The sequence below is a fragment of the Cannabis sativa genome, chromosome 6 (genome assembly GCF_029168945.1).
Source record: "Cannabis sativa cultivar Pink pepper isolate KNU-18-1 chromosome 6, ASM2916894v1, whole genome shotgun sequence".
Lineage (NCBI taxonomy): Eukaryota > Viridiplantae > Streptophyta > Magnoliopsida > Rosales > Cannabaceae > Cannabis > Cannabis sativa.
The window spans coordinates 2,826,039-2,851,809 of record NC_083606.1 but is presented as its reverse complement, the minus strand read 5'-3'; the positions used below and the strand labels follow the sequence as shown (position 1 = coordinate 2,851,809).

The 25,771-nt window shown below is 33.5% G+C and overlaps 3 protein-coding genes across 3 annotated transcripts; 2 read left to right on the top strand and 1 right to left on the bottom strand.

Moving 5' to 3' along the window:
- The first annotated feature begins 777 nt into the window (after positions 1 to 777).
- LOC115725244 (uncharacterized) lies at positions 778 to 4,485 on the top strand. The gene has a single exon (XM_061117720.1). It carries the CDS (start codon positions 778 to 780, stop codon positions 4,483 to 4,485), a length of 3,708 nt encoding a protein of 1,235 aa, XP_060973703.1.
- Positions 4,486 to 6,448: 1,963 nt separating this feature from the next.
- Positions 6,449 to 9,414, top strand: LOC115695727 (shikimate O-hydroxycinnamoyltransferase). Its single transcript, XM_030622798.2, has 2 exons — positions 6,449 to 6,955; positions 8,357 to 9,414. Exons 1-2 carry the CDS (start codon positions 6,512 to 6,514, stop codon positions 9,272 to 9,274), a joined length of 1,362 nt encoding a protein of 453 aa, XP_030478658.2. The 5' UTR covers positions 6,449 to 6,511; the 3' UTR covers positions 9,275 to 9,414.
- A 14,833-nt stretch (positions 9,415 to 24,247) lies between these two features.
- LOC115725243 (extensin-2-like) lies at positions 24,248 to 25,018 on the bottom strand. The gene has a single exon (XM_061117719.1). It carries the CDS (start codon positions 25,016 to 25,018, stop codon positions 24,248 to 24,250), a length of 771 nt encoding a protein of 256 aa, XP_060973702.1.
- Between the last annotated feature and the right edge of the window lie 753 nt (positions 25,019 to 25,771).

Genomic DNA, 25,771 nt, shown 5'->3' with positions numbered 1-25,771 from the left:
TAGACCTCCTCCCAATGAGGTTGATAATGGCGTTATCACAACCATTATGGCCAATATTGGGCCCACTTATAACCAAATGGTGGAAAAGCCTCATGCTGAATTGTGTCAATCTAGACAACCCCACAAACACCCTGAGCCCACTCATTTTCCATGACCCATTTATGATGAGGAAATTGGGCTGGCTGAAGAACTTATGGGGCCGGCCCAAGTAGACAAGTTTGAACCAATCCCTACTTTGTTCCATGACCCAAGTGATGTATCTGAATTAGTGCACCATTGCCCACAACCCAGGAAAAGAAAAGCAAGCCTAACCTTAATACCATATGTTCAACACTTACCCGAGAATTCTGGTGACTTCAACACTGAACCTCCTGAACTCCCTGCCTTTTCCCCTTCTCCTGATTCTTCTTTCAAAATGGGTTTGGGTGCTTCTACATCATCTCTGAAGAATGATAAAAGAAGAAAGAAAGGATCGAGATCCAAGTTATCATCATCCAACAAAGGCAAGAAACCGATAGGGTCCTCTGGTGAAGGAGAGACTTACAGGAATCTAATCAACTCTCTGAATTTGGTGGAAGTGCAAGTTGAGAGTTCTCAACATTTTCTTTTGGGCGAGGAGGCGGTCCTTATCAAGCCCCCACCCGCCCCATGAAGTGCCTCTCATGGAACTGTCGGGGCCTCGCAAGAGACCCGACACCCCGAGCTCTGGCGGCTTGGGTGAAAAAATACAAGGTTGATTGTATTTTTTTGATGGAAACAAAAGTGAACAGCAGTAAGATGGAGTCTCTAGCCCGAATTTTAGGCTTCTCAAAAGTTGTTTGTGTAGATGCATCTGGTTTGGCAGGGGGCTCTTGTTTAATGTGGAATACCAATATTGATTTGGCGATTAATTACTTTGCTGATGGTTTCTATGATGCTACTATCTGGGACTATCAAACTCAATCTCACTGGAAATTGTTTGCGGTATATGGCACTCCTTATTCCAGTGCAAAGGAGGTCTTTAAGAAGTCTTTGGAAGAGGAATGTTCTCACTGTAACTTGCCGTGGGTCCTTTTGGGGGATTTGAATTGTATTCGTGGTCAAGAAGAAAAGGCTGGTGGTCGTTTAGTGACTCGTGCTGAAACTAAATGGCTGAATAATTTTATGCTCAATATTGGTGGGATCGATCTGCGCTTTATTGGAAATAAATATACGTGGGAAAATAAAAGATTCAATGGAAGTCTCATTAGGGAAAGATTAGATAGAGCAGTTTGCTCTTCTGAATGGATTTTGTCGTACGAGAATGCTGGAACTCGCAATCTTCCTATATCCATCTCAAACCATGCTCCTATCATCTTCGATTCTCATCTGTTTGCAGTGAGAGGCGATATTCCTTTTCGATTCTTCGAAGCTTGGTCTTGGGAGGAGTCTTGTAAAATGGAGATTATAAAAGCTTGGGGTTGTGCTGATAGTAATGCAACGGCCTCATTCATCCGCAATATAAACAGTTCTAAGAAGGCTCTTCAAAGGTGGAAGAAGACTGGACAAATCACTAATGAACATGACATCCAAAAGTTGGAAAAAAGACTGGAGTGGATTCAACGTCAGCCTATCTCCGAAACCTTAAAAGCTGAAGAAGCCAGTGTTCTCTTGCAAATTCAAATTGCTTGGTCAAAGCTAGAGTGTATGTGGAGACAAAGATCAAGAGAATTATGGCTATCATTGGGGGATAGAAACACAAGATTTTTCCATGCAGCGACTGTCATAAGGAAAAGACGGAATAGCATTTGGGCGATCAAAGACAAAGAAGGAAGGATTTGGAGGGAGAGGAAATACATTGGTGGTATCATCAATAATTACTTTCAGGAACTATTTTCTTCCTCTCGTCCTAGCATTGATGATTCTCTGGGAAGTTTGTTTGTTAACCGGATTGATGATCAGTCCAATGAGTTTATCTCCAAAATTCCTACAGATGAGGAAATCAAGGAAGCGGTCTTCAGCTTACACCTTCTAAAGGCACCGGGGCCAGATGGTTTTTCGGGTTGTTTCTTCCGAAAATATTGGGAAGTTGTGGGAACAAGTCTGTGTGCTACAGTCAAGGAATTCTTCCAGACAGGTGTAATGGATCCTATTCTTAATAATACATTCATATGCCTTATACCGAAAGTAGATTTTCCCCTTAGTGTGGATCAGTTCCGTCCGATCAGCTTATGCAACTTCTCTTATAAAGTCATTGCAAAGATCTTATCAAATAGGCTCAGACCTTTTATGAACGACTTAATATCCCCTCTTCAATCAGCCTTCATCCCTGGTAGATGGATAGCAGAGTCTTCAATTCTCACACAGGAGATCATTCACAAGATTCGGCACAAGAGAGGCAACGGAGGGCTCATGGCTTTAAAGCTAGACATGCATAAAGCCTATGATAAGATGGAGTGGACTTTCTTGGAGAAAGTTCTTGTGGCAAATGGTTTTAATGACAGAAGTTGCAAGCTCTTGATGGCATGTGTTACAAGCGTCTCTTATGCGGTGCTTCTCAATGGATGTCCTCTTAAGAAATTGTATCCTCAGAGACGTCTTCGTCAAGGAGATCCACTCTCTCCTTTTCTGTTTCTTCTTTGCCAAGAGGTCCTTTCGAAACTTATATCAAAGACTGAGGTTCAAGGTTCCGTCCACGGCATCAAGATTGCACAATCTGCAGCCCCGGTCTCTCATCTTATGTTTGCAGATGATACTATTCTCTTCTCTCGTGCAAATCCTTCCGAAGCAAAGAAATTGATGGATTGTCTTTCAATTTATGAAGGTTGGTCAGGGCAATCGTGTAGCAAACCGAAATCGGGTGTTCTCTTTTCAAAGAACTTAAGCAATGGCATGAAGAACATTATCCTTGGTATTCTCAACATTGAGCAAGTAAGGGGAGAGGAAAGACATTTAGGCAATCCGTTTGTGTTTAAGAGAAGGAAAAAAGAGGATTATTTGCGATTAAAGGAAAGTATGTTGAAGAAATTAGAAGGATGGAAGATGAAACTTATGTCTTATGCTGGAAGGCTAACGTTGATCAAGTCAGTAACTTCAGCCATGCCTGTATATGCTATGTCTACATCCAAAGTTCCTTTAGCTAGCTGCCGTGAATTTGATGCATTGATGAGGAAGTTTTGGTGGTCTGGAGGGGTGGAAAAGGATCGGTTTCTTGCTTTAAAGGCTTGGGAGAAGATCTGTCAACCTAAAGCAGCTGGTGGTTTGGGCTTAAGAAGGTGTGAAAATATGAATAAAGCATTGCTAACCAAATTGGCGTGGAGTTTGGCAACAAAAGAAGATAAGCCATGGGTCACTTGTCTGTTAAAGAAATATTGCAAATTTGAATCCTTTTGGGAGGTGAAGAGCAAGTCTAGTGATTCTTATCTTTGGAAATGTATTTTGGATACAAGGCCAACAATCTCTAAGGGTTCAATTTCGGTTGCTGCAACTGGGGCTTCAATTAACTTTTGGCATCAACCATGGATCCCATGGATGGAATTACAAGAATTTATGACTCTAATGCATGATTTAAGGAGTAGAGGATACACCATCAGAACTGTTGCAGATGTTTCCTTGGGCAACGAGTGGAATCCGGAGTTGATTTTACAAATCTTTGGCACAGAAATGGGTAATCGTATCTTATCTATACCAAGAATTCCTTCCCCATTTAAAGACCAGGTGTTTTGGAAACAATCTCAGAATGGCCACTTCTCTGTAAAGACAGCTTATAATGTGGATCAATCTTGGAGGTTCGAACCTGTCAAAGAAATTTGGAAATGGATTTGGGGGAGTGGTATTCATCCTAGAAATTCAGTTCTGCTTTGGAGGATTCTAAATGATGCGATACCAACAAAAAGTCGACTGCACTTCTTGCCTGACAAAGTTTGCGACTTGTGTGATGCTGGTATTGAGAACCCTTTGCACCTGTTTTGTAGGTGTAATTTCTCTAGGTCCATATGGTTTGGAGGCAGTAAGCACATTAGGATAGGGGATATCCTTGGAGAAACATTATCGGAAGTCTTGGAAAATCTGATGCTCCACTGCAAAGATTTACCAGATGGAAGGAATAGAGTTGAGATACTTAATTATACTGGTTGTATTTTCTCTGCAATTTGGCATCAGCGGAACAATTTCTACATTCAAAATGTGGTTGTCAATCCTGAGATGGCCTTGGCAAAGGCTGAAAAGGAGTTTTTGGAGATGAAGTTGGTGTCTCGGCTTAACAAGGGAGGTCAGGAGATGGGAATTCAATCCGAGGGAGGACTGACTAGGGAAGAGTCTTACCCCACAATCATTTCTTCTGCGAGACATTGCCTAATTACGGTTGCTTCATGGAAAGGAGGGGACACAGGTATTGCAGCAATTGCAGTGGATATGGCTGCTGGGAATTGGTTTGTCAAGACTCAACGAATGCAGACTCAATCAGCTCTTGAAGGTGAGTTCAGAGCCATTTATCTAGCCATGTCCTGGGCGATTGAGCAAGGCTAGAGAGATGTGGTTATCCTATCGGATTCAAAGGTGGCGATCAACGCATTATCTTCTTCAAATTCCTGCCCTGATTGGAGACTTTCTAATGTTTATTTTTCTATAATTAATGTTCCTAAGAATTTCATTGCTTGTAATTTTTATTTTATTAGTCGCTCTTTGAACTCTTTGGCTGATGGTCTAGCCAAAAAAAGCTAGAATTTCTAGCGAGATGGCTGTTTTGTATCAAGGGGAGGGCAATCCCCCTGTGATTCCCATCACCTTTTTCGCTTAATGAACAATCTGTTCTTTCAAAAAAAACCTATCATAAAGTGTCTAATATATGTAAGAAATCAACAACCTAGTAAATAATTAACAAATATATAATGAGAAATGCTAAAGGGCACCAGTGGTGCCTAGCACCTTCCTACATGTTAATATCGTTATTGGTCCAACTAAGTATCATGTCCCATATTTAATATAATAGTTTTTAGGGAATATCGCTAGCTAACCGCTAGCGACATGTCGAGAAGGTACTAGGTACCACTGGTGCCTAATAGCAATGTTCATATATAATGGTGAACCAAATGATGCTTCAATGCCATAATTAATGGCATGTTTAATTAAAGGAAATGGGAATTAATGATATGGTATTGATTCAAACAATTGTTTATAAAATTTTAGAAACGAAAAAGGTAGTGTGGCCCACACAAATTAGGGAGAAAACAAAAAAAAAAGTTCTCAGGGAATATTTTTTCTTTTCTGTCTTAGTTTATTTTAATTTTAATTTTATTAATTAAAAATAAAAAAGATAAATTTATCCTTTAAAAATCTATAAACAGAAATAATATGATTCTTGTTTACATGTTCTAATAATGACAATTTTTGTCAAATTAAAACATTATGATTACTTTCTTAGTTATGTAAACAAAATAATATGATTTTAGGTTTTTTTTTCTAGACAGTTTAGTAAATAGTATAATAAAATATTGTTTCCGATTATTTTCTATTTTAAATCAATTCATTTGTCCTATTAATTATTATAATTCTAGCTAAAGTTTGATAAACGCGCCATAAGTGAATCCATCCAATAACTATTATTTCAAAATAATAATAATATAACCTCTTTCATATGCTTTGCTAAAGATATTGAAGAAATAAAAATTGGATGGAGATTTTAGATGAATTCAAATGATAAAATACCATCACTTAATAGAGATCCGACTGAGATCTAAACAAATTAAAACAAAATCAAAACTATTAAATCAATATAATAAAAGAAAAAATCAAACACAAAATTAACAATTCACTATATACACTACAAAAAAACTGCTACTTTTGGTGACAACTTTTTAGTCACAACATAATTTTTTTGTGACTAAATATGACTTTTAGTCACAACAAAATATTACTTGTGACTAAAACATAATATTTAGTTACAAGTTGTTACTAATTTAATTTAGTGACAATAAGTATTGTGACTAAAAATACATTTAACAACAAATTGTAATTTTTGTAACTAATACTTTTATCAACGGACCTTTTAGTCACAACATAGAAATAATAATTTATAATTAGTCACAATTTTTTCATTTTTAGTCACAAAAAGTAAGATTTTTTGTAGTGATATATGCATTGCAGATAAATATATTACAAATAATTTTTGAATAGTTATAATATTAATTTTTTTATATATTGTATTTATTTAAAAAAAAATTAAAATAATTTATAATATAAAATATAAGTTTTAAAAAATTTATTTTATACACTTATAAAATAAAAAAAAAAATACTTTATTTGAACATTTTCAAGGCATTAATTTTTTTTTTTTGAATATTCACATTAATTCTAATTGTCGTTGACCTGAATAGTAGTACTCTTGCCAGCTGTCACATTTATTATATTTGTATATCCATTATTATATATGTAACAAATCTAGCCACGTGTCCAACATTTCCCAACCAATTAATTTCATCCTTGATTTGAACAATGCTTCATCTTTCCAATTATATATAGAGAAATATAACAATAATAAGCTCATCACAAAAGCATGGAAATGGTTATGAAGATGGAGATAAAGGAGAAGACAATGGTGAAGCCAGCAACAGAGACGCCACGACACGTGCTATGGACCTCTAATTTGGACCAATTGGTTCCGAAACATATTCACATCCCAACTATTTATTTTTATAAGCCCTTATCATCAGCGACGGATGATAAGGACTTTTTTGATCCTGTCAAACTAAAGGATGCCCTAAGTAAAGTCTTAGTCCCGTTTTATCCTGTAGCTGGCCGCTTAGTAGATTCCTCCAACCCTAATGGCGGTCGTATTGAGATCGATTGTAATGGTGAGGGTGTCCTCTTTGTGGTGGCTCAAACCAACTCTATGGTTGATGATTTTGGTGACTTTAAGCCTTCACCAAAGCTTAGGGCTTTGGCTCCCATTGTTGACTACTCTATTGATATTTCTTCATATCCCCTTTTGCTTTTACAGGTAAATATATTATAATACATAGATAATTTTATTCACTTTCATACTATATATATAAAAAAATTGTTATTCAGCACTAGTACTACCTACTACCACGTGTATTACGATTGGTTAATAATATTTTTTAAAAATTATTAAACCTAAATTATATGAGATCCGATGGACTTAATTACACTAATAACGATATAACACCTAAGAGAATACTAGACACCAATAATATTTTTCATTATTTCTCTATATAGAAATACTCAAATAGCAAAAGACATAGTTGCCCTAAAGGATTTTTTTTTAGAAATTTTTTTTTGGCATGCGTTAAAAGGTTCTTTGATAAGGGAATATCTATATTTATTATTTTGTATAATAGTAATTTTTTAAATAATAATTTGTAAAATAATCTTCCAAGCACATGCACTTGATATTATAAAATTCTTGATGGGGTTATTTTGCAAGAAAAAACAAAGTAAGATTGTATTTTAAATTAAAAGGATTTTATTAGACCATTTTGCAACAATAAAGAAGAAAAATATATAAAAGATGGAATTTTTTTTACATTATATTGTTAAAATTATTTTGTAATTTTTCCTAGTTTTGATAATTATTTACAAAATTATTTTTCGATCTTCACTTTAGTTAGCTGGTCGATAAAAATTACATGAGTGTCAAATTTTTAGACAATATTATTATTTTTGTAATATCAACTGTAACACTATTATGAGTTTAAAAGAATTAATTGGAAGAATTATTCTATATATTATTTATTTATTTATTTTTTCAATTTACTGTTGGGTTGCTTCGTGAGGTTGCAATGTAGATTTGTATTGCGATTTAAGTTGTTTCGTGTATTTCTGTATAAATACAAAAAAAAAAAAATAAGTGTATAAATTAAAAAATCTCTTAATTGTTTTTTCTTTTTAATATGTTAAATAATTATTTTTTAAAATTTTATAAAATTACAAATTCCTTCTGATTGGAAATTTACATAAACTACTACCTTTGACAATTTTTTTTTTCACATTTATATTTAAAGATATTTTTTTTTACATTTTTACGACGTTTATATAAAAAATAACACTAAAACAACAAGAAAACCATATGAAAGTAACAGAAAACAACATTCAAATTAATAACACCATTAAAATAATACACAAATAACAAAATTAAACTAATAGCCAAATAATAAAAAATACAATATAAAAATACTGTATTTTATGTAAATAAAATCTTAAAATTCATAAAAAATATTTAAAATTCCGTACAACCGTATTTTTGTAATTTTTTGAAATAATCCCAATTCTAATCTACTTTACATCAAAACTTAATTATATATATATGCATGTGATTCTAATAATATTGTATATTATGAAAATAATTTTCTTGAATTAATTTATATGATAAAATATGTAGGTCACATACTTCAAATGTGGAGGAGTATCACTTGGTGTTGCCATGGACCACCATGTGGTAGATGGTATATCAGCCGTTCATTTTCTAAATTCATGGTCTGATATTGCTCGTGGTGTTGATCTCAAATCTCCACCATTTATAGATAGAACTATGCTTTGTGCAAGAAACCCACCTAAACCTATATTTGATCACATTGAATACAAACCCCCTCTCCCCATGATCAAAACTACTACTTCTTCTTCTTGTGAGAGTCAAGTTGATGTTGCTATTTATAAGTTGACCAATGAACAACTCAAAACCCTAAAAGCCAAGTGTGTAAGTTATACTAATGGCGATGACAAGAACAAACCTAGGTATACAACATATGAGATATTGGCGGGACATGTTTGGAGATGTGTATGCAAAGCTCGTAAACTTAGTAACGATCAAGAGACTAAATTGTACACTCTTGTTGATGGAAGATCGAGGCTGCAACCACCACTTCCCCCGGGTTTTTTTGGTAACACGATTTTCTCAGCCACACCAATAGTTAAAGCAGGAGAATTACTCGAATCGAATGAAAATACATGGTATGCTGTGAACCAAATTCATAGTACTTTAAAGCGAATAGATGACTGTTATTTGAGATCAGCGTTGGATTATCTAGAACTTCAGCCTAATTTATCAGCTCTTAGTAGAGGGTCACATACATTTAGAAGCCCTAATCTTGGGATAATAAGTTGGATTAGATTACCCTTCTATGATCTTGATTTTGGGTGGGGTAGACCAATTTTTGTGGGACCTTCTACAATTCTCTATGATGGTTTAACTTATTTGCTATCTAGTCCATCTTATGATGAGGATGGGAGTTTGTTAGTGGCTATTGGTCTCCAACATGAACACATGAAAGCATTTGAGAAGTTCTTATATGACATATGATCAATTACATCCATTGATGATGATGAGAAAGAAGTTTAAATTTATGTTGATTTGAAGAGATTTGAATTTATTATGGGAATAAATTTTGTTTGGTATGGGATTTTAATGGTTAATAAAATTTCATTTTCATAAAAAAAAAAGAGAGAATTGAATTTATTATGGGAATAAATTTTTGTTATTTTTGGTTTCTTTTGATGATGAAGTTTTGGTGGTTGTTATTAATTATTGAATTATATTTTTCGTATTTTTGGTATCGTTCTGGTTTGCGGTTTGTATTTCGAGAAGCTAATGTGGTAGTTCATGTATTAGCCAATTATGCTTTGAGAAACAAAGTTAGTGCTATGTGGATCGGGGTTTCTCCCCCTTGTGCTCGTCACGTAATTGAGCGTGACTTGCCATTTCCTTGTAATCGGTAGTGTTGTTTAATGAAATCCTTATTCTCAAAAAAAAAAAAAAAAATTACATTTTCCGAGGTTTCTATTTATGTCAATTTATAATATAGTTAATTTATTTATATTGCTTGGTGTATATTACGATACATTCAAATTACATCATGGTAAAATATTTAAGACAATACTTCATAAAATTTATCATGAATAATAGTATTTATATAATAATAGAATCTCAACTTATTGAATAATAAGATTTATTTAGACCAATTAAAAGTTGTATGAATTGCGTCTTGCGGCGTCCGTAACGAATGCTACTAGGTTGATCCAGGCAGTAGTCATATGTTTTTCTTAAAGATTAAGCAATGCATGTGTAAATATGAGCTAATTTAGATAATGAAACTTCAAATAATTTATCAAATTAATTATAATTTGTTTGATGGTATTTATTTGATACTTGAATAACTAAAGTAATTTTGAAACTAATGTACGTACTTTTAGAAGGGATGTATTTATTAGATAAAAAATTAATGCAGGTTGATGACTAATGATTTTTGATAACTAGACAATTCAATGACTATATGCTTGACAAAGAATTAAAGTTTGATTTTGGAGGAGCTTGAGAAACACCTATCACATCCAAGGGAGATAGCAGGTGGTGTTCATATATGTATTATAAGTATAAACTTGACATGAATACGACTCATTTAATAATCGTTCCGAAAAATCAAACCCAAACACAATCGTTTACAAATGGATTGATACTACATGACCTATATATATAGCTCGTTTATAAGTAAATTTTGTTTAAACATACTAATCCATTAATATATTAATAATGACATGTTTAATATGTTAGAAGAATTAATAAACTAAAGATACTAATTTTTATATAATTTAGAACACAATAATAATATATAATAATTAGGTATGCCTACATGATTGATCTATGTGCAATACTATCAAGTAAGTCTTCCTCCCTCGATCTCTGATTATTAAGTAAGTCTTCCTCCCTCGATCAGAAGCAGTTTTTATTTATCTGATTATCAAAAGGGTATACAATTGTGATGAGACAATATGTATTTATAAAGTTAGGGAGGGAACTTAGCTACATAATCATAGTTGGATTGGGTCTGCTTATCAAAGACTTTAGTTAACTAAAAAAGCTCACAATTCTGCTTCAACTAGACTTTATACTCACAAAAGCTAAGCCGATTAACTATTGATCACTAATAATATGTGCTAACACAACAAAGAACTATCCGATCAACTAAAGTTTTAATAAAACCAATAAAAGTTAATGTAAACCCAAATAAAAATCTAATATTCTCCCACTTGAGCTACATTAATTTTAATACATATATATTATATATCAAAATAGTTTTATTTAAAAATGACTCATGGGTTGAACAACAAAAAATATTTGTGGCCCCTTTAAAAATAATTTTTCTTTGATAGCATGTCAATATGTCGGTCTAATTTAACCTTTAATATTGAACTATAACAATCATATTATTTTTAAATCAATAAAAGACATTTATAATTACAAATACCAAAGTATTAAATCGACATGGTCAATAAGTCTAGTAGTGTGGTAAGGAACTATGTTCAACATGTGATCAATTAAATAACATAAGTCCTCAACTTCACTGATACCGCAATGCTTAATAATTAAGCTAGTGAAATTAACCTTATACTACTTAATAATAAGTTAGTGTCACTAAACATGCTTAAAAAGATAAGCCAATAAAATATCATTATCATTAAGCAATTAAACTTAAAAGACAATAATCACTACAAATAAACTACATGTTTTTAATTCAATCATTCTCCAAAATATAACAAAATATAATTAAAATCATAAACATCCAATAACAAAAAATTATTGGCCCACAAAACAAACCAAGTAGTTCATAACATCAATAAAAAAATTATATATAAATGTAATCTAAAATAATAGAACATGTAACTCCCATTAACCCAAAGGAACAAAAGATTATAAAATGTACATATCAACAACATGTTTGTTAAATAACTACACGACACTTAATCCTTTGGTTAGAGGATCTTCTAACATCGACTTGGTCTTGTAATATTCTATCATAATGTCTCATTTTTTGACCAAGTCTCTAACAACAAGGTGCTTTATTTCCATATGTTCCGAAGCACTACTAATCTCATTATTCTTTGAAAAGAAAACAATAGTATTATACTATGTCAAAAAATCAGTACTTACAATAGATTAGTATAGGAGAGGAAATAGAATAAACTAGTCGTATCTTTAAAATCAAATTCTTTAACTACAAAGCTTGCAAAGATGCCCCATATCATGTGACAAACTTTGCATATATAGTAGATGATGTGATTAAAATCTGCTTAATACAGGAAATAGTTGCACCAGCCAAAGTAAAAAAATAGTCAAAAGTTGACTTTAAATCATCTACATAACCATTAAAATATGAATAACCAACAACTCAAAGATTGTCGACATGCTTATACAGAAGCATAGAATTCTTTGTTCTTTGCAAATATCTCATGAGTTTCTTGGCTTCAACCCAATGATCATGTCCAGGATTAGATAAATATCTCCCAAGAACATTGACTATGAAAGCAATGTCAAATCGAGTGCAAACCTGAGCATACATCAAACTGTTGGAATATTTATTTTACCAGGAACTTAGATCTACTCACAAGTATGTTGATTTAACAACCTAAATATGAACTTCTAAAACGATAAATAAAACACATAAAAAGTTAAGAAACCTTACAGTGATGGCAGCGGAATTATATGTCTCCTTCCACTCAGATCTCTAACCCTTGATTCCTGTCTGTAGCAGAGTATAATCAAGATTTGAGCCCGAATGTCCTTCAGATGGATGTGATCCTTTATAGTCTTCCAATCTATGATTGAGGTACTGTTTGCTGTGTGTGGGCACTTCTCTCTCACAAGGAATTTCAAAATTTCTCTCTCTTTTCTCTCTTGAATTCGTGAGTTATGATGCATATAAGAGAAGAGAACAAGGGCTGCTATATATAGGGAAAAGGAGAGCTGAAATTTCCAAATCAAACAGTTTCCTTAATTACTGTGTAATCAATTAACTGTCTTATTTGGTGTGATCCACCACTTCCCATTTATAAATAGCTACTAGGATTAGGTTAGCAATTACTTGGCAATTAAAAAATTGAAAATAATAATTGGGAAACACAATATAGTGGTTGGCCATAGGTGTGACTTGGGCCTCACTAGAGTTTTGCAGTTTCCTCAATTTTATTTCTGTTTCTCCAAAAATGTCATTTTTCCAATTCTAACCATTTAAATGCCAAAACTAATTATTTAATAACTAAAATAGATTATCAAATAATATTGTCATTTAATATAATTATTAATTAGACATAAGAAGTCTCTTAATTAGTAATTAAACTTAGAAACTCTTTTATTTACGATTTCATCCTTACTTAGTGAGAATTCTTAAATTAGACATAGTCTAACTTTTAGAATTATAATTGATTAATCATAAATCAATTATAGAGTCTTACAAACAGTATGGTCTCAACTAGAATGGGGACCATGGATCTATATTGCTGAGCTTCCAATAAGTTGAACCGAATTTACCAAGTAAATCCCTAACTTATTAATTCCTTGTTGAATCAACTCTTAGAACTTGGAATTGCACTCTCAGACTTATATAGAGCATACTATATGTTTCACAATATACATATGCTATCTCATTTAACCATTGTTATAATCTTAATGTGATTAAAGATCCTCTATATAGATGATTTACATCGAGATAGGATAAATTTACCGTTTCCACCCCTCAATGTATTTTGCCCCTTAAAACACTTAGTTACCTGTAAATGATGTTTTAGTGATCTAATGTATAGTCACTGAAACAAGAGCTCATCCATTTACTTCTATTTAACTAAGCTCGAAGGGAATCATCACTTGAATTCTATACACCAGTAGAAGCTATAGATTCCATATTTATGTTCAGCACTCCCACTCAGTTATGCTATCATGTTCCCAAAATATACGTATCACCCTGACCCAAAAGTAGGCTTAACTAATAAATCAAAGAACATGAATAACACTCCTGAGATTGAGCCTAAGCATATCAGGATTTAGATTCTTTTAATCTAAGATCAACTTCTGATATTGACTTGGAAAGATACAACGGTAAGTTTATAATATCTTGTCTAAGTTCAATATCGGTCTAGTCCAATATATACTCCATACATCCGAAACTAGTATACTTTACCAATGTCCTGGAAAGAACATAACACTTACTCCAAGTGTAAGTATACTTCATCGCTGATTATCACATCAGTGTAAATCCAAAACACTGATAAACAGGGACTAAGTCTTTTGAATCATATAATCACAATCACATTCCACTGTATTGACAATACTGTAATTGTGAATGAATATATGTTCTGGATTTAACTGATTTTGTGCATATATATATATTAAATATGTATATTAAACCATAAACATGTAAAATACATGTTAACATAAATCACTTCAAAATTCTAAAATTGATAACTAATCAGATTGTAATGGGTTTTATTTAGGGCACAAACTCCCTACTACAATTGCATATGAGATGTTCTCAATTGCTTTTCTTTTCAAGTCGTTATTAGGACATTGTTGTTTAGTAAATTCATCCTCTTTCAGAATAGGAACATAAATAGCCTTACACGAATTCATATTGAACTTTCTGAGCACACGATTAATGTAAGCTTCTTGAAATAAGCTTAGAATATTTTTTGATTCTTGTCATGATGAATCTCAATCCCCAAAACAAAATATACCTCTCGAAGATATTTTATATCAAAATTGGTAGACATAATTTTTTTTGTCGCATTTAGTAATGAAAAATCACTACTGGCAAGTAAAATGTCATCCACATAAAGGACAAGAAAAATATAAAAACTCCCACAAATCTTCATATAAATATACTGGTTAAACTTGTTCTCTATAAAAACCAAACGATATCACAATCTTATCAAACTTCTAGTACCATTGGCGAGATGCTGTTTGAGACCATAAATGGATAATTTCAATTTGTAAACTAAATTTTCGTTTTCATTTTCCTTGACGTCTTCAGGCTGTGACATATAGACTTTCTCTCCCAATACTATATTTAGAAAAGCAGTTTTAACATCCATTTTATGCAGCTCTAAATCAAAATGTACAACTGAAGCCATAATAATTCTGAATAAATCTTTAGTGGAAACAAGCGAGAAAGTTATGGTATAATCAATACCATCTCCTTGGGTAAAGCTTTTGCCACAAAACGTTCTTTATACCTTTCAATTTGTCCCTTATTATCTTTTTTAGTTCTTACAAATCCACTTGCAACCTATTAGTTTAAAACTATCAGGTAAATAGAATTAACTCCCATACATCATTTTTCTCTATGGGCTCAATCTCATCATCCATAGCTTTTATCCATTTTGAAGAATGTGTACTATTAAGTACTTTACTATAAGTGAGAGGATCTACAAAATGACCAATACCATATTCTCATCTCCATGGTAAACAAAATTATCATCACACCTTGTTGATGTCTTTTGTCTCTGAGATCTTCTTAGAGGAGGTACTTCTGGAATATCCTATATTTGTTGATCATCATTTTGAATGACAGCTTCCACAACTGAAATTTCTTCAATAACAAGACCCTCATTAACAACGGGACATTCTTCAATAATAAGTCCCTCATCAATAATAGGCACTTCATCAATAATAGGATCCTCGTCATCTTTGATATTAGGAGTAATACATTTATCAACAATGTGAACATTATCAACTGAAGTAGGAATAAGACTACTGTTATTATCATCTCTTAAAAAAGACATAGGAATAAAAATTCCCTTAGATGACTCCCTTGTTTCAAGAGATGTTAAAGGAATTTTTTTGTAACATCAAATTCCAAAAATTTAGCAGTCTGAGATTCAATAATACTCAAGTAGGATAGTAAGCGATAGCCCTTAGATTGCTTTGGGTAACCAATGAAAAAATATTAAACTGTTCTTAGATCTAACTTTTTCAAATTGTGATCATAAATTCTTACTTTAATTGGAGACCCCATACACGTACATGATTCAAACTAGGCTTTTTCCTAGTCCACGACTCAAAAGGAGTTTTGGGAACAGATTTACTTGGAACACGATTTAAAGTATAAGTAACAGTCATGAGTGCTTCACTCCATAAGAACTCTGGTAGATTTGATCTATTCATAATGCTTCTAATCATGTCCATTAAAGTGTGATTTATCATTTCAGCAATGCCATTTTGCTCAGATGAAACATGCATAGTGTCTTGAGCAACTATATCATTTTCTTATAAATTTTTAACAAAAGGTCTCATGTGTTGTCCAGATTCTAAATAATGACCATAATATCCTCCTCCACTATCCGAATGAAAAATTTTAATGACTCTTCTTAATTATTTTTCAAGCACATTTTGAAAGATTTTGAGTTTATCAAGAGTGTCAGATTTTTCTTTAAGCAATTAAGTGAAGCAATATCGAGAAAAATTATTTATGAAGGTGATAAAATACTTATTTTTGCACAATATAGTGGAATAAAATTTACTAATGTCAGCGTGGATAGTCTCTAATAAAGATAGACTACGGTTGGCAGTCTTCTTTCTTGTTTTAGTTAATTTTCTACGAGTGCAATCAACACAAGTATCCCAACCTGAATCATCAAGAGGAGAAAGAATTATAGCTCGAAGTAATCGATCAATTTTTTTTTTTTGGAAATATGAGACAATCAATTGTGTCATAACAATAAGGATGTTTCCTTAATATAAGAGGGGAAGCTAAGAGAGCCAATGCCAATTTTTAAAGACCATCAAAATAAAAGTTTCTAATAATTTTGAGTCAAACATAATATCAACATTATCATTAGAAAAAATAAAAGAATATCCTTGTTTAACTAAAAGCGGAAGAGAAACTAAATTCTTCTTAGAAGTAGGAACATAGAAGCTATTGTTCAAGAGAATCTTCACTCTAAACTGTAATTCAAGAATAAATTTGCCAATTTAGATTACGTCAACTACAACATAAGTGTCCACTTTAAGCTTTGACTCCCTGTCACTTGGTTTCATGAGATCCCTTAGCCCCAGATTGTGCTTGCTTCTTTTCATAATTTTCTCTATCTTATGTTGGGCTTGAATTGAGAAACATAGTGAGAAGATTTGTGCTTCTCCATTTATAATTTTTTTTTTCTCAGCTACACACTGAGAAATTAAGTTACTGACATTCCATGTTTTATTATAAATATTGTAGGTTGTTTTGATAAGGATAAAAGAAAAGACAGGAAGTGCATGAAGAGCACAATAAATAATGCAAGAGTGAGGAAGAGAAATATTATGATCTGTCAACTTCGACTGAACATTCACAATTTTTAGAATAAAATCTCTTACTCCTTTTGATTCATCATACTTAATGGTTGTCATTTCATCCATAAAATGTCCAGTTTCGACATTTCACCAGTGTCATATTCTACAAAATTAAAAAACTCTTTGACATTTGTAGTGTCTCATAAGCCACTGTTTTCATAGCGTTGAGATTAAGATGATTTGATTTTTCCCATTGTGCATGAAGATTTTTCTGGGCAACCATACTGGTATCCGTACGATCAACATGTTTTTCTTCTCGCAAGCATAAGTCTAAATTCATTATGCCTAAAGTAAATTCCACATCTCGTTTCCATGCCTTAAATTTGGACGTATTCAGAATTTGGATGGAAACGTTATTGTTGTTCACAGAAAGGAGACCGAAAAATTCAAAAAATTAAAACTTGATCAAACTATATGAGCAATGCAATTAGAAAATATTATAAAGTTAATTGGTAATTATAAACACTCATTTAAGATAAGAATATAACACACACAATAAATAGTTAATGCTTGTATTATAATCTCTCTCCATATGATGATCATTATTCAAAAGAAGAAACCATCATCATCATTAAAGAAATCATCTAATTCTAATTAGTAATTAACTAAGTTTTTTGGTTTGATCTCGAGTTTGCGGAATGGGAATATTTGCTAGTCCAAAGAAATGTTAAAAGTACATGAATCTAGTTTGGTTGTACATTTTGAATAGAGGGAAGTATTTTCAAAGTATATGAATCGTAATTGTATTAGGGGTATTTATTGGACCACATTTAATGTTTTTAGATTTATTTAAATTCAATTCAATTATATATTGGATGTTAGATTTATCATCCAATCCGATCCAATTAATTTCAGTCATCCAATCGATCTAACATCTATTAGATATATGTTATATTGTATCAGTTTTATTGGATGTATTTCATATGTATTTATTGGTTTAATTTGAATTTATTCAATATTTTAAACTTAATATTTTTTAGATCCAATCCATTCAATATATTTTAAGTCCAATATATATTATATCCATTTTAATAAATACATACATATTAAATTTACACACAAAAAAAATATCATTTTTATGAGGTTAAATCTCGAGTTATTTTGAATTAAAAGAAAAAGAAATCTATATATTTATAAATTATTTGGTGTTTGAATTTATTGTTAATCCAATTAATTGTCAATCCCCTATTATTAATTTTTACCAGGTCCCTATCGGTTGAAAAAAAAAATTATGGTTGGATTAGTTCTTCTTTTTGGACCATGGAGAGACTTAACTAATTACAAAATTAATTAAGGAGTTTTTACAAAAATATTGGATTTTGGATAAAATTTTACAATTTTATTATCATACATAATTTTTTATAAAAATACTTTCTTTTTATAAAACAACCGTAAAATTACAAAACATAACAATTAAAACAACAGTGGGACAACTACAAAATAACCGTGGAATAACTGTGAAACTTAACACAGTATACAGTATAAAACTTACACAATATTTTAAAAAAAAATTACAGTATTTTTGAAAAAATTTCTGTCCCACGATAAAAAAAATAAAAAAGTTAAAAACATTAATATGTGATGTAAAAACTCCATCAATTAATTAATTAATTAATTAATTAATGTAATATAAATTATAATATGGCTTCATTTATTGGGCCCTTATATTTGACTACATCAAAATATATGGAACATACATCCTATATTATTATTCAACTTTGGTGGCTCATAATTAATAATAAAGAGATTATACTTGACATGTATCTATAAAAAAAATATAAAGATAGAGATGGACAATAATTTCTTGTGTATAATTGAGTTTATTGATGAAGTATTATATATAATTTATTACATAATATTACGTCTTTTATAATAGACGTCAATTATTAATATGAATCAGCATGCATTAATTCAACTAATTGAAAAAGAAAATTAAAACAAATCAATATATGTAATTTGAATGTATAGTATGAGTACTTCTGGATCCTCTTATTGTAGTATAACTTGGAGTAGTTGGATATTCTCTCGTGATGATTTGATTATTAGTAGCCCTTTGGTGGTGGTGGAGACCTGTAGTAGTAACGTGGAGCAGGGGGTGAAGAAGACTTGTAGATGTAATAAGGTGGAGGTGATGGAGAAGGTGGTGGTGGGGATTTGTAAACATACGGTGGTGGTGGTGATGGTGATGGCGGTGGAGGTGACTTGTAACAAGATTTACCTTCCTCTATTTTTGCCTCCTGTTTATATTCAGTTGAAGTCTTTTATTAAGTTAGTTAGGTAGTTAATTTAGTTAAGGGCAGTTTAGTAATTACAGGCTGAGTTGTTGATTTGTTTCTTGCTCTGTTTGAGCTTTGTATATATACCTCTGTATCCTTCTTCTCTAATCAATAAGAACTCATTTTTACCCAAATGTGTTTTCGTGTTATGGTATCAGAGCGGGGAAGAGAAGCTTCCCCTCGATCTTGAATTGTCTTTCTTCTCTTCGCTGTGTCGTCTTCTCCAGCAAGAGTTCTGTCTTCTTTCCTGAAGTTCTGTTCTGAATTTCACTTCTATTCCTCGATCAGTGTTTCTTCCTGATCTGTTTCGTTTCTGCCATGGAAACTCATAATCAAGCAGAGATCCAAGGAGCTGATAACGATGGTGTTTCCGCCACTATCGAAGAAGTTACTGGACCACACAATCAAAGCAATCATACGCAGCAAAGGAATCCACTAGAAGATCCTTCGAATCCATACTATTTGCACCATGGAGACAACCCAGGTAACATACTTGTGTCTCAACCTCTTACTGGGCAAGACAACTATATGTCTTGGAGTAGAGCCATGCAATTGGCTATTTCTGTCAAGAACAAGATTGGATTCTTGGATGGTACCATTCCTAAGCCTCATTCTTCTAATTCGGTTATGTACAATGCTTGGTATAGAAACAATAACATTGTTATTTCTTGGATTCTAAACTCAGTATCTAAAGAAATTTCTTCTAGTCTCTTATATGATGAATCTGCAGCTGCTATCTGGACTGACCTTAAGGTGAGATTTCACCAGAAAAATGGGCCACACATATACAACTTAAGAAGAAATCTGATGAACTTAAAACAGGAAAACCAAACTGTGAGCATGTACTTCACTAAGCTCAAAACAGTTTGGGAACAATTGTCTAATTACAGGCCAAATTGTGTCTGCAATGGTTGTACATGTGGGGGTGTTAAGAAATTACAAGAACACCATCATATGGAATACATAATGTCCTTCTTGATGGGTCTGTCAGATTCTTTTTCACAGGTTCGAAGCAACATTCTCATCATGGACCCCCTGCCTGAAGTGAATAGAGTATTTCACTTGGTCACACAAGAAGAAAATCAGAAAGGGAACATTGATTCCACTGCTGATCCGAATTCGAACATGGCATTTGCCTTCCAAGGAGACAAAAGCAACAGCAACAAGAACAACTCTCAAGGGAACAAATCTAATCAACCTAAAAGAAACAGACCTTTTTGTACTCACTGCAACATCCTTGGACACACTGTTGAGAAGTGTTATAAAATCCACGGATACCCTCCTGGTTTTCACAAAAATGACAAAGGGAAAGAGGCATCTGCAAACCAAGTTCAGACTGCTGTTGAACCTGCAACTGGAAACGATGGACAAGCTATACTGCCACAACTAACAGCAGCCCAATATCAACAGTTATTGAATCTTTTGGCTGGACAACAATCAACTAATACTAATTCTGAGGTTGGCAACAATGCAGGTAAACCAGGTATAGTGCTTTCGAGTATGTCCAATTTTCATCTAAATGAATCGTGGATACTCGATTCTGGGGCTACTCGACATATATGTTATGATAAAAACCTTTTTCAAAGCATATGTTATGTTGGTCCAACTAGGTTGATTCTACCTTATAACGAAAGCCTCACTGTTAATCATAGTGGCACTATAGCTCTTTCCAAAGATTTAATCTTAAATAATGTTTTATATGTGCCCAATTTTAGATATAATATAATATCAGTAAGCTGCCTTACTAATGACAGTAATCTTGATATATTATTTTCTTCTAATCAGTTTGTTATACAGGATCTTGCCAACAAGAAGAAGATTGGCAGAGGTGAATCCAACAATGGGCTGTACATTTTGGATTCTCACCCTCATGCATCTCCTATTCTTGTTGTCAAAGCTGATGTCTGGCACTCAAGGCTTGGACATCCCTCAAATAAGTGCTTAAAACTCTTAGATAGCAAAATAAATTGTAATACCTCAAAATTACATAAAGATACTCCTTGCTACATTTGTCCTTTGGCTAAACAAAGGAAATTACCTTTCAAAAACAACATTACTTTTGCTGATAATATTTTTGATTTGATTCATTGTGACATATGGGGACCCTATCATGTTCAATCTCACTCGGGTTTTAGATTCTTTCTTACTATTGTTGATGACAAATCTAGGTTTACTTGGATATATCTCTTGAAACATAAGTCTGATGTTCATACTGTTATTCCTCAGTTCTTGGCTTATGTAAAGACTCAATTCAATTGTAAGATCAAAAAGTTTAGGTCCGATAATGCACCTGAGCTTTTCTTTAAAGATCTCTTCTCAAATTATGGAATATTGCATGATTTTACTTGCGTTGAAACACCTGAGCAAAACGCTATAGCTGAAAGAAAACACCAACATTTATTGAATGTTGCTCGTGCTCTTTGTTTTCAAGCACACACACCTCTCAAGTATTGGTCTGAATGCATTATGACAGCTGCTTACCTTGTCAATCGTGTTCCTTCTTTTAACTTGAACAATAAAACACCTTATGAATTATTGTTTCAAAAAGAGCCAGATTACACTCATCTTAAAACATTTGGGTGTCTTGCCTTTGCTACTACTCTTACTGCAAATAGAACTAAGTTTGCCCCAAGAGCTAAAGCTTGTGTTTTTCTTGGCTATCCACAAGGTGTAAAGGGATATAGATTATATGATATAAACACTAAACAAATTAATCTGTCTAGAAACGTGGTATTTCATGAACATATTTTCCCATTTTCAAAACTAAATGAGGACACTAGTCATATTGATCCCTTCATTACTACTATCTTACCTACTGCAGATGTTTCCAATACTCCTATAAATGATTATCCTCCTACTAACAATGTCGTTCCTAGTGATAATATTCCTTTACAGGAAGAGAATTCTGGTGCACCAGATACAGAAATGGAACCTGCTGATGTGATCAACACACCAGAAATTCCTAACAACGCATCAACCGTGGCACCTAGAAGAACTAGCAGAATTACAAAGCCCCTGCCTACCTCAGGGACTTTGAATGTTACTCGATATTACAGGATAAACATACCACTCCCCATTCTCTTGATAAATACATGTCTTATCATAAACTAACTGAATCATACAAATCATTTATTCTTGCAGTCACCTCTCTTAAGGAACCACAAACATATCAACAAGCTATACAATTTCAGCATTGGTTGGATGCTATGAACTCTGAATTGGCAGCTTTACGCAATAACAAAACGTGGATTGTCGTACCTCTTCCCCCCAACAAACGAGCCATTGGATGTCGTTGGGTTTATAAGATAAAATTAAATAGTGACGGCTCTGTGGAAAGGTTCAAAGCAAGATTAGTGGCTCAAGGATACACACAACAAGAAGGCCTTGATTTCTTCGATACTTTTTCTCCAGTGGCCAAAATGGTCACATTTAAATTGTTACTTGCCATTTCTACTATCAAGCAATGGCATATGCTTCAAATCGACATTAATAATGCCTTCCTAAACGGGGATCTCAATGAAGAGGTCTACATGACTTTACCTCCTGGTCTAACTTTATCTGCTTCTGATTCCACAGGTACCAATCTCGTATGCAAGCTTCAAAAATCTATATATGGCTTGCGGCAATCCTCCATGCAGTGGTACAAGAAACTCACTGAAGCTCTCATTCAAGAAGGTTTTCATCAATCACAAGCGGATTACACTTTATTCACTAGAGGAAAAGATAACAACTTCATCGCTTTACTTGTTTACGTGGACGATATAGTCATTACTGGTCCCAACATTACCATTCTCCAACAAATTCAAGACTCTCTACATGACAAATTTAAACTCAAAGCCCTTGGTAAACTAAGATATTTCCTTGGCTTTGAGATCGCAAGGACAAAAGACAGTTTATTTCTTTCACAACGCAAATACACATTACAGTTACTTGAGGACAGTGGTTACATAGGCAGCAAGCCCGCCAAGGCTCCCATGGATCCTAGACATAAGCTTGATGATCAACAAGGAGAACTATTGACCAATCCATCAACCTACAGACAACTCATAGGCAAACTGCTTTATTTAACACTGTCAAGGCCAGATATAACATATGCTGTCAATGTTCTAAGTCAATTCATGGCCTCTCCACGAACTCCTCACTTACAAGCACTACAACACCTCATTCGATACCTTAAAGGCAGCCCTGGTCAAGGTATTTTATACACTGCAAACTCCTCACTTCATCTCAGAGGTTTTTCGGATTCAGATTGGGCATCTTGCCCCATCACGAGACGCTCAACGACAGGGTTCTGCATCTTCTTGGGAGATTGTCTCATCTCCTGGAAAACCAAGAAACAGCCAACGATATCACGCAGTTCAGCAGAGGCTGAATACAGGGCACTTGCTGCTACAACAAGTGAGATAACTTGGCTGCAATACCTTCTTCACGACCTACACATTCAGCAACCAAACCCTGCCTTCATCTACTGCGACAATCAGTCCGCAATTCACATTGCCAACAACCCGACATTCCACGAACGAACCAAGCATATCGAGTTAGATTGCCACTTCGTTCGTGACAAAATCAACCAATCCACCATTCGGCTCATACCTGTTCCAAGCACTCTCCAACTTGCTGATGCTTTCACAAAGCCCTTACCCGCTTCAACACTATCGGCTCACACTAGCAAGATGGCTGTACAGAACCTATACAGTCCACCTTGAGGGGGGGGGGGGGGGTAACAAGATTTACCTTCCTCTATTTTTGCCTCCTGTTTATATTCAGTTGAAGTCTGTTATTAAGTTAGTTAGGTAGTTAATTTAGTTAAGGGCAGTTTAGTAATTACAAGCTGAGTTGTTGATTTGTTTCTTGCTCTGTTTGAGCTTTGTATATATACCTCTGTATCCTTCTTCTCTAATCAATAAGAACTCATTTTTACCCAAATGTGTTTTCGTGTTAACTTGTAAACGTATGGTGGTGGAGGTGACGGTGAAGGAGGTGGTGGTGACTTATGGACATATGGTGGTGGTGGGGACGGTGAGGGTGGTGGAGGTGACTTGTAAACGTATGGTGGTGGTGGTGACGGTGAAGGAGGAGGTGGTGACTTATAGACATATGGCGGTGGTGGTGATGGTGAAGGTGGTGGAGGAGACTTGTAAATGTAAGGAGGTGGTGGTGAGAGAGAAGGTGGAGGTGGTGATTTGTAAACATATGGTGGTGGTGGGGACGGTGAGGGTGGCGGTGGAGATTTGTAGACATATGGTGGTGGTGGGGACGGTGAAGGTGGTGGAGGAGACTTGTAGACATAAGGCGGTGGTGGGGATGGGGAAGGAGGGGGTGGAGACTTGTAGACATATGGTGGTGGTGGTGATGGTGAAGGTGGAGGGGGTGATTTGTACACATAAGGTGGTGGTGGGGATGAAGAAGGTGGGGGAGGAGACTTGTAGACATAAGGAGGAGGTGGCGATGGTGATGGTGGCGGTGGAGAGTTGTAAACATAGGGTGGCGGTGGTGATGGAGAAGGAGGAGGTGGTGACTTGTAGTGATATTTAGGTTGATGTGGAGAGTTGTAGTGTGATGGAGGAGATGTAGTATAAGGCTTATAATCATCACTTGCAGCCACATCGGTGGTAGCTATTATAAAGCATAGTGCTAAAGCACATCCTAAATGAGGCCAAAAATTGGCCATTTTTTAGTACTTGAAAGGAACACCCAAATCACTAATTGGTTTTTTAGAGATATTTGAGATCCTCAAAGGGTTTGAAGAGGGATTTTTGTTGTGAGTATTGAGTATTGAAGAGGAGGTATTTTATATTTATATAGGTATGTTTAAACAACTGAAATGCCACTTTCAATTCAAGGAGTTCTTTATAGACAAGTCTTTCTCGCGGGGAGGGTAAATTTATGCCGATAACAGATAAAAAACCATTACTAGAGATCCGACTGAGATCTAAACAAATTAAAACAAAATCAAAACTTAAAAGAAAAAATCAAACACAAAATTAAACAATTCACTATATATGCATTGCAGATAAATATATTACAAATAATTATAATATTAATTTTTTTCATATATTGTATTTATTTAAAAATTTTAAAATAATTTATAAAATAAAATAGGAGCTTTTTTATTTTTACACTTCAAAACAATTTTTTTTTTCTTTTATATTTTTACGGAATTCTACATAAAAATTTCTATTGCAACTAACGCTGCAATCTAAATTGCAACAAAAAATCGTATAGAAACTCCTATTGCAACTAGCGCTGCAACTACTTTAGAAACTCAAACCGTAAATTTAAAAAAAAAAAAGTTAAAAAAAATAATATATGAAATAATTCTTCAATAAAATATAAGATCTAAATAATTTATTTTAACACTTATAAAATAAAAATAAAAAAATACTTAGGCATTAAATTTTTTAGAATTTTTCACATTAATTAA